Source organism: Triticum dicoccoides, chromosome 3B (assembly GCF_002162155.2).
Source record: "Triticum dicoccoides isolate Atlit2015 ecotype Zavitan chromosome 3B, WEW_v2.0, whole genome shotgun sequence".
Lineage (NCBI taxonomy): Eukaryota > Viridiplantae > Streptophyta > Magnoliopsida > Poales > Poaceae > Triticum > Triticum dicoccoides.
This window is the reverse complement of record NC_041385.1, coordinates 187,141,387-187,152,307: the sequence shown is the minus strand read 5'-3', so window position 1 is coordinate 187,152,307 and position 10,921 is coordinate 187,141,387. Positions and strand designations below refer to the sequence as shown.

The following is a 10,921-nucleotide window of genomic DNA, read 5'->3' as shown; positions in this document are numbered from 1 at the left end:
CTGTTCTAGCATTAATTGTGCACAGGCGGGTGGCAGAACAACTGTTCCTATATTTCAAAGAAAAGTAATACGTCTAGTTATACAACCGGAGGCCCAGATCACTATGCAAACCATAGGTCTAGATACTACGAGCATATGATCGTATGAGCCATATTGAATTAATCATCATCAACCATGTGGGTACGATAACAGTGAGGATAAAACAATAGAACAACCGTTGCCATTTACTTCAGGACACCAGAAGATGAGCTCGAAAGAAGTCTCACCAAATATGAACTAAGCCCCAAAGATCCTAGTAAGATGGAAAGAGATCAATATCTAAATGAGGCGCCCGTGCATGATCCAACGGTTGTGGTCCGACGGCATGCAAGGCGACTGATCCCGTGTGGTGGATCAGTCGGAGGTCCTTTGCATCAGACGGCATGCAAGGCAACACATAGAGTTTGGGAGTTTACCACTCCGTACATACTATGCTGATGAATAAATAACGCTCCGGAGTCTGCAGCGTTTCCCATATTTTTGCAATGCTCTTTCACAACGGACACTGACAAAGAAAGTAAGTACCACATCATAAACCTAGTGATGATAATGTACCAATCAGATCATGGGTTCCTTATTGGAAGCTTACATGGGAAAAACATGCAAAGTCAGATTTCAAGTGCGCTAGGTTCTTTCGGAAAACAGCAAAGTCCAATGGCTCTAATTTTTGCCCTACTTTATAGTCAACAGTATTGGGAAGACAACACATAAAGTTTGTGAGAGATCTTGAGACACCAATCTACTCTTCCTTGACATCGTACTCGTCATCGTCGTCGTCGTCGTCATATTCATCAACATCCTCGTCATCTTGAGTACTACTACTTTTACGCCGGAAACTGTCCATCTCGTACCTCCCGTCATCCTCGTTGATGAACTCCAGACCATACACCGCATCTCTGTGCTTCACCACCAACCAGCGAAGCAGACGGTCCTCCTTGTTTAGATAGTGCAGTTCTTGAGTAAAGGAAGGTGGAACCATCATGGTCATTTGCAAAAGTTGACCCTGAAAACGCAACAGCAACTTCAGCAAATCAGGAAAACAGGAGACCACGTCCACAATACTAGTGGCAAGGTAAGATGGCAATGACCAACAGTTGGAATATAACATTATTTAACCAGGAGTGCATAGAACAATTCTCAAACACACTGAGATGCATTCTGTGTGCCTCCCAGCTGCTTTGGTCAACTCTTTTCTAGGGGTGCTGTGCTTTACTTTTCTCAGCGTTTGATCGAAGGTTTTATCAAAGAGTAGCGGGGAAAAAGGAATATTTACACTTGCATTCCAGGGTGCTGCATTTCAGTTTCTGACTGTTTGATCAAAGGTTTTATCGAATAGTTGTTGAAAAAAACATTTTTACACCGACACTGCTACTGAGTCCATCGCAATTCGGTACTGGTGGAAAGCTACAAACCTTAGTCAGACAGATATAACACTCACTGCATGGTCGAAGTTGACGAGTTATTTCAAAACAAAGACTGAACTACAAACTTCAAAAGACGACGACGTGATAATACGAAATATACTGGAGACATGTGTTCACAATTTGTCAAACTTACATTTACTAAACACACACCAACCAACCAACCAACCACTGTCAATTGTTCAGTAACTCACTAATCTCCCATAAGAAGTGGCGAGGAAACCGTAGAAGGTAATGACTCGCTGTTGGATTCAATTTTAAGAAGTAAGGTTGCATCAAAAGATACACTTAACACAAATACATGGTGTATAAGAGAGAAAGGATAGCCTGTAGACGAAAGAAAAATCATAACCTCAATAACAGTCACTCGGAAGACTGTAGCAAAAGGAACTCGGGAAAGGCATGATAGCTCTAAAGTTTAGTTCAAGGAAGTAACAATATATTGTTTAGTTACACTCGGCAATAGTCTTTGTGACATTGGTCAGACCTTCTCTGCTTAGATGCTTGTGGTGAACATGTTGCCGGGTCTCAACCTGAAGACCAACAAAGCAGCCTCCCCGCGATCAAGAATTTTAGGGGTTGAGGCCTCGCAACATGTTCCAGGTGAGCATCTGTCTGAGACAGGCTGACCACACTGCGAAGATTGTAATGATGGCAGGTGTGCTCAAGCAATGGGAAGAGTGAAACTTGTTTTCGATGTAGAATAAAGCCCTTGAGCGTGGTATTCAAGGATCTCCAAGGATATGGAGTAGAAAAAAAGAATAGGTGCTGAAACCTTCTTCTGTACAAAGAGTGTTCTCATGGTCAGGCTCAGAAACATCAATATGATAAGTAAGCTCAAACTTGCCGAGAAGGGTGCTTGGATCCAAGGGACTATTTTTAGTCTGACTAAAAATAGTCTCTTTTAGAGGCTAAAGTTCCAAGCACCCCTGACTAAAGAGAGGCTAGGACTAGTCTTGAGGCTAAAATGTTTTAGTCATAGGAAACCTACTAAAATATGTATTAGCCCTCTCTCTCCTCATTTAATTCCTCTCCTTTAACACATGCGAGTCCTGGATTGGAGGGTTTGGAGGATAATAAATGCTCAATAACTTGATTTTAGTCTCTTTAATATTTGGATCCAAGCATGGGTGAGACTAGCAAGTTTTAGTCCCACTACTTTTAGAGGGGGCTTGGATTCAAGGGACTATTTTTAGTCTGACTAAAAATAGTCTCTTTTAGAGGCTAAAGTTCCAAGCACCCCTGACTAAAAAGAGGCTAGGACTAGTCTTGAGGCTAAAAAATTTTAGTCATAAGAAACCTACTAAAATATGTATTAGCCCTTTCTCTCCTCATTTAATTCCTTTTCTTTAACACATGCGAGTTCTGGATTGGAGGGTTTGGAGGATAATAAATGCTCAATAACTTGATTTTAGTCTCTTTAGTATTTGGATCCAAGCATGGGTGAGGCTAACACGTTTTAGTCCCACTACTTTTAGTCATGGGACTAAAACGTATCCAAGCACCCTCTAACCTTGAAGAAGCAACATCACTTCCAGTGATTTGGGGTCCAGGAAAACAGGGACATGAGTGCTTATGTGAGCGATCTGAATCGCCTAAGAAATTAATACCACTCATTGGGACAAAAAAACATGTGTGGTAGTGGAGGTGGGAGAAGCAGAGGCGTCAGCTAAGCTGAACCTTATGGCTTTATGGACACAGTGGTATGTAAGCAAGCCCGGTAGGTGAGCCCGCCGGAACTGTGGTTGGTGGCAACGTGTAGCAGCCAGAAGGATCATAAAAAGGGGTGAGCAGAAGGATCGTAGTGCGGTTTTGGGTGACATCAGGTTTTCTCCCCATGGTCTGTTGTTCCTGATGACAGGCGCACACAGTGGGTTTCCTGATGTTTGCTCCGAACTCGCTTCTTCTCTTTCCCTAGCCTTACTAGTTTCGGTTATCTGAGACTTTGTATTTCCATTATGCTAAGTAATGGAAAGGGGGGAGGCCCGGTTCAAAAAAAAAAAATGAATCACTTACCGACTGACCATTTTCCCCAAGAATACTTCTAAACCCCAGAACGTGAAAGATCCAAGTGCCACAACCTTCTATTCAGTAGTCAGAGCAAACAGATCACAGCATGCAGCATATCTCTGCGAGCCACCCGACCAGTGGAATCCTGAGTTCCTGAATCATGTAATAACACTAACTACGATCACTAGAATGATCTGAACCTACACAATTTACCCGCTAGAGCATTCTATCGAGCATGCAGAGGCCAATGCCCACAAACATTCTAACAGCCGACGGCCAACCCTATTTGGGCATTTCGTCGAGCACGTCAAAGGCACCACACACACACGCCGTCAAGAACCGAAACTCCAGAGGCCGAACCACTCATACCAACTTAGACATTTCGTCCTACACGCACCAATCTAACCAGACGACTCAGATCGTCACCAGTCCGCTCTGCCACAAGGCACGTCGCAGGGGGGATGCGAGGCTACGGTTGAGGAGTACAGATAAAGAGCGGCGGATCGGGGCGGACCTGGAAGTGGCGGCCGTCGAGCTTCCTGATGCCGTAGCCGAGGTGCACTTTGCCGAAGGATTTGAGCTCGGTGACGACGCCGTTGCGCTGGTAGGCGCGCGCCGCCACCCGCGCCACGAGCTCCGCGATGGCCTCCTTGGTCACCAGCGGCTTGACCATGAGCATGCAGTCGTACAGCGGCATCTTGCCCGGAGCTCCTCTTTTCCTCTCCCTCGGCGAGCCTGTACCTCGCGCTCGCTGGCTCTTCTCCCACCCACGCCGCCGCCGCGCCGCCGCTCTGTTCGACGATCTCGGGGACCCGGACTTGGGGGAGGGCAGGCGGTTGTTTGGGCTTTTCTACCTCTGGCCTACAAGTGTCAACTCAGCGCCTATACTGGACCGGAAAGTGCAGAACCAAAATGGACCGAGACAGCCTATACGGAGCTCGTGCCTACGTCGGCGGTGGCCCAATAACGAGCGAACCACGCTCGCTTCGCTTGATAGCTCAGTGCTGCTCGGTCGTAGGGTTACACTATAACCTAAAAAACAGCAGGTGCTGATTTAAAAAAAAAGAGACTTGCAATTTATAACAGATAAAAAAATTGTATATCCAGACAATGTTCCCATAATTTTAAAAAGTTTATACATTTTTTTAAAATGCGTACTCAAAAATAATTTTCATGAATTTTAAAATTGTTTGTGACCTCCAAAATTAGTTCATGAATTCGAAAATCATTCCTGAATTAAAGAAATTGTTGAATAATTTTAAAAATGTACGTTAATTTGAGAATTGGTTGCGAATTTCACAATTTTTTGGTGAATTTGGAAAAAAAAATCAGGACTTTGAAAATGTTTCCTAATGAAAATATTGGTTACAGATTTCAAAAAAATTGTGAATTTGAAAATTTTCATGAATTTCAAAAATACCTACGAATTAAAAAATCATGAATTTAAAAAAAAGTTCACAAATTCGTAGAACATTCATGGTTTTTCAATAAATCAAGAATTTGGAAAACATTTGTGAATTTTAAAAAAATATGAATTTGAAAATGTTCGCGGATATGAAACATGTACATGAATTTAAAAAATGTTCATGAATTTGAAAGGTTCGCAAGTTTATAAAAAATCAAGAATTTTAAAAGAGTATTCACATTTTTTACATAATAAAGAATAAATAAAAACAACAAAGGGAACAAAAAAAAGCATGAAAGAAAATCTAACAAAAATACTATAGATGCTTCCTAAAACCGGTGCAAGGTCCTACACAGTGGAGTCCCGTGGGCCAGTCGATTACCCTTAGTGGGGAAGTGCGTCATGTACTATTCACACCATATTTGATGCCTTAAGCGCCAAATAGGGTTTGGCAAACGGACATACCAAATGTCCGGATATGTCCAAATGTGTTCGTCGACAGAGCTGGATTGAAGGTCATCTAATCGTGGTCATCAAATGTTTGCCTCTCTCCGACCTCCCTCATTTAATATGCATATCTAGATCAATATCAATTTAAGCATACATTTAATAGTTACATACACATGCGATCACACCTAAAAAGCGTCAAATGTTCAGTAAGTTTTACATCAATTGGTCCCAAGAGTTGCTAGATTGGTGGTCAAATATCAAATACCTCCTTCTTTGATTCCCAGGCCACTGCTTTTTTAATGCAAGGACCCAATTGCTTACTAAAAAAATTTGTAGGGACCCGATTGCTTTCTAAAAAAAATTGTAGGGGTTGTTCTATAAAAAGGCTAGCACTGAAGGAAATATGCCCTAGAGGCAATAATAAAGTTATTATTTATTACTTATTTCATGATAAATGTTTATTATTCATGCTAGAATTGTATTAACCAGAAACATAATACATGTGTGAATACATAGACAAACATAGTGTCACTAGTATGCCTCTACTTGACTAGCTCGTGAATCAAAGATGGTTAAGTTTCCTAGCTATAGACATGAGTTGTCATTTGATTAACGGGATCACATCATTAAGAGAATGATGTGATTGACTTGACCCATTTCGTTAGCTTAGCACTTGATCGTTTAGTATGTTGCTATTGCTTTCTTCATGACTTATACATGTTCCTACAACTATGAGATTATGCAACTCCTGTTTACCGGAGGAACACTTTGTGTGCTACCAAACGTCACAACGTAACTGGGTGATTATAAAGGAGCTCTACAGGTGTCTCCAAAGGTACATGTTGAGTTGGCGTATTTCGAGATTGGGATTTGTCACTCCGATTATCAGAGAGGTATCTCTGGGCCCTCTCGGTAATGCACATCACTATAAGCCTTGCAAGCAATGTGGCTAATGAGTTAGTTGCGGGATGATGCATTACGTAACGAGTAAAGAGACTTGCCGGTAACGAGATTGAACTAGGTATTGAGATACCGACGATCGAATCTCGGGCAAGTAACATACCGATGACAAAGGGAACAACGTATGTTGTTATGCGGTTTGACCGATAAAGATCTTCGTAGAATATGTAGGAGCCAATATGGGCATCCAGGTCCCGCTATTGGTTATTGACAAGAGAGGTGTCTCGGTCATGTCTACATAGCTCTCAAACCCGTAGGGTCCACACGCTTAACATTTCGTTGACGATATAGTATTATATGAGTTATGTATGTTGGTGACCGAATGTTGTTCGGAGTCCCGGATGAGATCATGGACATGATGAGGAACTCCGGAATGGTCCGGAGATAAAGTTTGATATATGGGATAATAGTGTTTGGTCTCCGGAAGGGGTTCCGGATGTTTCCCGAAATGTTTGGGTACGAGAACACGTTATTTGGGCCAAAGGGAAAAGCCCACAAGGTTTTTGGAAAGCGCAAAAGAAAGTTTTGCGGAGTCCAGGGGCCAGACGCCAGGGTCCCTGGCGTCTGGGTCCAGACGCCGGGAACCCTGGCGTCTGGCCCTGGAGTCCGAGAAGGACTCTTGCCTTTCGGGTGAAACCGACTTTGTGGAGGCTTTTACTCCAAGTTTCGACCCCAAGGCTCAACATATAAATAGAGGGGCAGGGCTAGCACCAAAGACACATCAAGAAACACCAAGCTTTGTGCCGGCAACCCCGTCCCCTCTAATTTATCCTCCGTCATAGTTTCCGTAGTGCTTAGGCGAAGCCCTGCGGAGATTGTTCTTCACCAACACCGTCACCACGCCGTCGTGCTGCCGGAACTCATCTACTACTTCGCCCGTCTTGTTGGATCGAGAAGGCGAGGACGTCATCGAGTTGAATGTGTGCAGAACTCGGAGGTGCCGTGCGTTCGGTACTTGGATCGGTCGGATCGTGAAGACGTACGACTATATCAACCGCGTTGACAAACGCTTCCGCTTAGCGATCTTCAAGGGTATGAAGATACACTCCCCCTCTCGTTGCTATGCATCACCATGATCTTGCGTGTGCGTAGGAAATTTTGGAAATTACTACGTTCCCCAACAAGCACATGGGGCCCACCTGCCATAACAGTTGAAGCGAACAGTGTTGACTTTTATGCCTCGTCAGATCTAACGAGTGGACCCGATCTGTCATGATCACGATTAAAATTAACCAACATAATCATCAGTGCAACATGGTGGTTTTCTTGAAATAGCCAACCAATGTTGTGGTAGACTTTTGGAAAGTTTCAGAAATGGTAGTTTTGTGGAACCCTGACCCAAATTTGTGTTAGTTTTATGCTATTTACTCGCTTCTTCATCTTGTGTGGCGGCGGGCGGCGTGTTCCACGGATGCGGCCTTGAAGGCAACCACCACCCTCGGTTCCTCCGGCTCGGTGGGATGACAATTATCTTCGTCGTGTCCTCCGACGCTGCTCCTTTGTGGCGGCGGACGACCGAACAGTGAGGTAGTGGGGAAGGGTGCCTCTCACGCAAAAACAGTGATGGGAATGTGTCGAAATGTGCGGGCTCCAAATGATTTTCCGATGGGCCAGGCATGTCGGGGTCCGACATGACGGACGTCTGGATGCCCATGAGCCTTCCTTATGTTTAGTTCCAGTTTGTGTTATTTTGGATATCTCAATCCAAACATTTAGGACGATATCCGCGTTGAAGTTGTCCTTAAAGAGTATGTGTGCATGCCAGCATATGGTCCCAAATGTACACATGTTCGTAGTCCAAAAGAACGGTTGGAAATGTTTGGTTGTCACTAAAAGCCTAAAATATATATGCTTGCTCGTGTTATGGACATTCTTCGACTACGACAGGGGAAAAGATAAAAGTATGTTCCGATGCGTAGTATTCCTCGTGACTCTGCCTTGAGGTCATTATTAAGGGCATCTCCAACGCTGATTATCAAGTCGAACACCGTATCCACCCACGTATCGGTAGTGACCAGTCCGCGGATAATGATGTGTGAGCCAGCCAACCAAAGTTAGCCACAAACATCCAATCACTTTCGACGGAAATTTAAACAAACTAGCCAAGTTTCATTCAAACTTGGAAAGTTTTAACATAAAACCGGATGATTTTTATTTAAACCGGTTGTGAGGCCGCATTGGATGATAAAACACATCCGGATCACGTGGCCTAGACAGACGCAGACGGTTTGAGGTCAGCTTTGGAGATGCCCTAAGCGTGAAACAACAACTTAGCTGAGTGCTCGGTTTATTGCGGCAATTGTGACACACTATGTTCCCAGACCCTACGAATTGCATCCCTCGCTTGTCAATATCCGAGCCTTTGCTTGTCAACTGGCTTTGGACTTCCTTGTGATTTATTTTTTCCAACTCAAAAAAAAAAAAAGACTTTGGACTTCCTTGTGATGCTACTACCATGGGTGTAGGTGTAGGCGTGCCCCTCAAAAGAAAAAACATGCGTGTAGGCGTGTGGGGTCTGTGTTGTTTCTTGCAGCACAACGGGCCAAGCGGGCGCCCCTCGAATCCCTATCGGCAGAGATCGCGACGAGCACGTATATATTTCCCGGGACCCCACGGCCCGGGTCCGTCCATTCCCGGGATGAATGACTCCCGTGGTGGCCACGCTCGCCCGCCGCGCACGCGCCACGGAGCCACGCGAGGCTGCTGCTCCCGTGGGGCGGTACGACGATATCCTCCTGTCACGCTCCACAATCTCCCCTTTGTTTTCGCGTCGCGAATTGGCCGGGGAAAGAGACGCCCACGGAGGAATCTCCCGGCCCTGTCTCACCGCATCGGATGGATGACCGGACGTCGCGTACGTACGTCTCTGTCCGGCGAGGAAGAGAAGATGCCCGTCGATCCTGCTGGCTGTGGCAAACCATGGGCCGGCGACGGCGCCAGCTCGCGTCGCGTTCGTGCGGTGCGTCGCCGGAACGGCAGGGAAATCGCCGCGCGAATCACCGCGGGATACCCGCCGTGCGCGCCTGACACGGACGGGTGGGGTCGCCCGACAATGAAGGAAGAGAGAGATGGTCCGTCGACCTCAGCGTCGCTTTGCTCTTCGCAATTGGCTTCACGAGTTCTCTTGAATGTATCGTCTGAATTTATTGCCCCAGCAAGGTTAACCCTGTCACGTGTTGGTACGCGAAGAAACGCCGCCTACTCCGTGCGCGGTGACTGTGCACCACGTCCGCGTGCGTGCATGGGGGTGGTGGTGGCCCGCTTCAACGGCGCCACGTCCGCAAGGCAAGATCACGTACGTACCTATGTACTGTGATAGTGTGATGACGCCCGGTGCATATGTTGCAGGATGATCCATGACGCATCTGCTAATCGAGACGTGAATAAGACAGATGTACACTGAAAAAACTTGTGTGTGTTGTACTCGTACAGAACGTAGACCTCAACCTGAGGTCTACTCTTTTGCTAGGGTTCGGTGTTCGCAGTTCGCTTGTCCTTGTTTCATTTTTTAGATAAAAGACATACGCCTGACTTTATAAATAAAGCCACCAGACAGAGTAGCACACTTAACAGCAGATCACACAATAGCAGTATAAGCAGAACAGACAGATAGAATAAGTTCGTATACAAGGCAACCCAGCCCTAATAAGATAAGCTAGGTACAACTTTAGGAATTAAGACGCCTTGCGATGCCTGCGTGCCAAGGAGGAAGCCATAGCCCGAATCTTGGACACCATAGCGTCGAAGGCCTCGCGGTCCGCATCCTTAATCAATGATCGCCACTGTTGCAGGAATACATCAGTTTTAAATAAGCAACCAACAGGGTTAGCCGGGAAGATATGTTCAATGGTAAACTTGTTTCTAGTGGTCCATAGCGACCAACAGATCGCTGCAAACCCAACCCAGAAGACCCTTTTAGAAGCCCCAGAAGGTCGCTGGCCAATCTCCGCAGATCCACAAAACACGAGGGGTTCCAATCCACTTGCAGCCAATAACGGATACAACTCCACACAAACTTAGCCAAAGAGCACCGAAAGAAGATATGATCAGTGTTTTCAATGTCCCCACACAAGGCGCATCTGTCCGAGCCCGGGCCATTCCTTTTCCGGATTTGGTCCGCCGCGAGAAGCTTCCCACGGAAAGCTTGCCAAAGGAAAATTTTGATCTTAGGAGGGACACGGGCACTCCAAATGCACTTGAACTTGGAAGTGGGGGAACCAGAGATGAGTTTAGCATAAACAAACTTAACCGAAAAGCGACGATAAGAAGAATGGGGCTAGACCACCGAGTCCTCTTCCTCCGAGAACAAGGGGAAGCAAGCAATAAGGCGATGCCAGTCTTCCAACTCTACAGGAGATAGTGTCCTACGAAGGTCAAGATCCCAATTATTTAGAGAGAGCTCAAAGATAGAGATCTCCGGATTAGAACAGTAAGAAAATAAGATCGGGAATGATACCGCAAGGGTGGCCTCCCTGCACCACCTGTCTAACCAAAAGCGAGTAGATTTGCCATTCCTGACTATAAATTTGACCAAGGATTGGAAAATCGGGCAAACTTTAACTTGTTGATGCCAAAATTGGGAGCCACCAGAAGATGAAGCAAACATGGGACTCGATGTAGGGAAGTACTTAGCCTT

At 45.5% G+C, this 10,921-nt stretch overlaps 1 protein-coding gene across 1 annotated transcript; it reads right to left on the bottom strand.

Annotated features, from left to right (window-relative positions):
- Positions 1-545: 545 nt before the first annotated feature.
- Positions 546-4,313, bottom strand: LOC119275466 (30S ribosomal protein S6-like). The gene is made up of 2 exons (XM_037556317.1): positions 3,985-4,313; positions 546-1,042 (listed from the first exon to the last, which is right to left on the bottom strand). Exons 1-2 carry the CDS (start codon positions 4,165-4,167, stop codon positions 779-781), a joined length of 447 nt encoding a protein of 148 aa, XP_037412214.1. The 5' UTR covers positions 4,168-4,313; the 3' UTR covers positions 546-778.
- Positions 4,314-10,921: the final 6,608 nt, after the last annotated feature.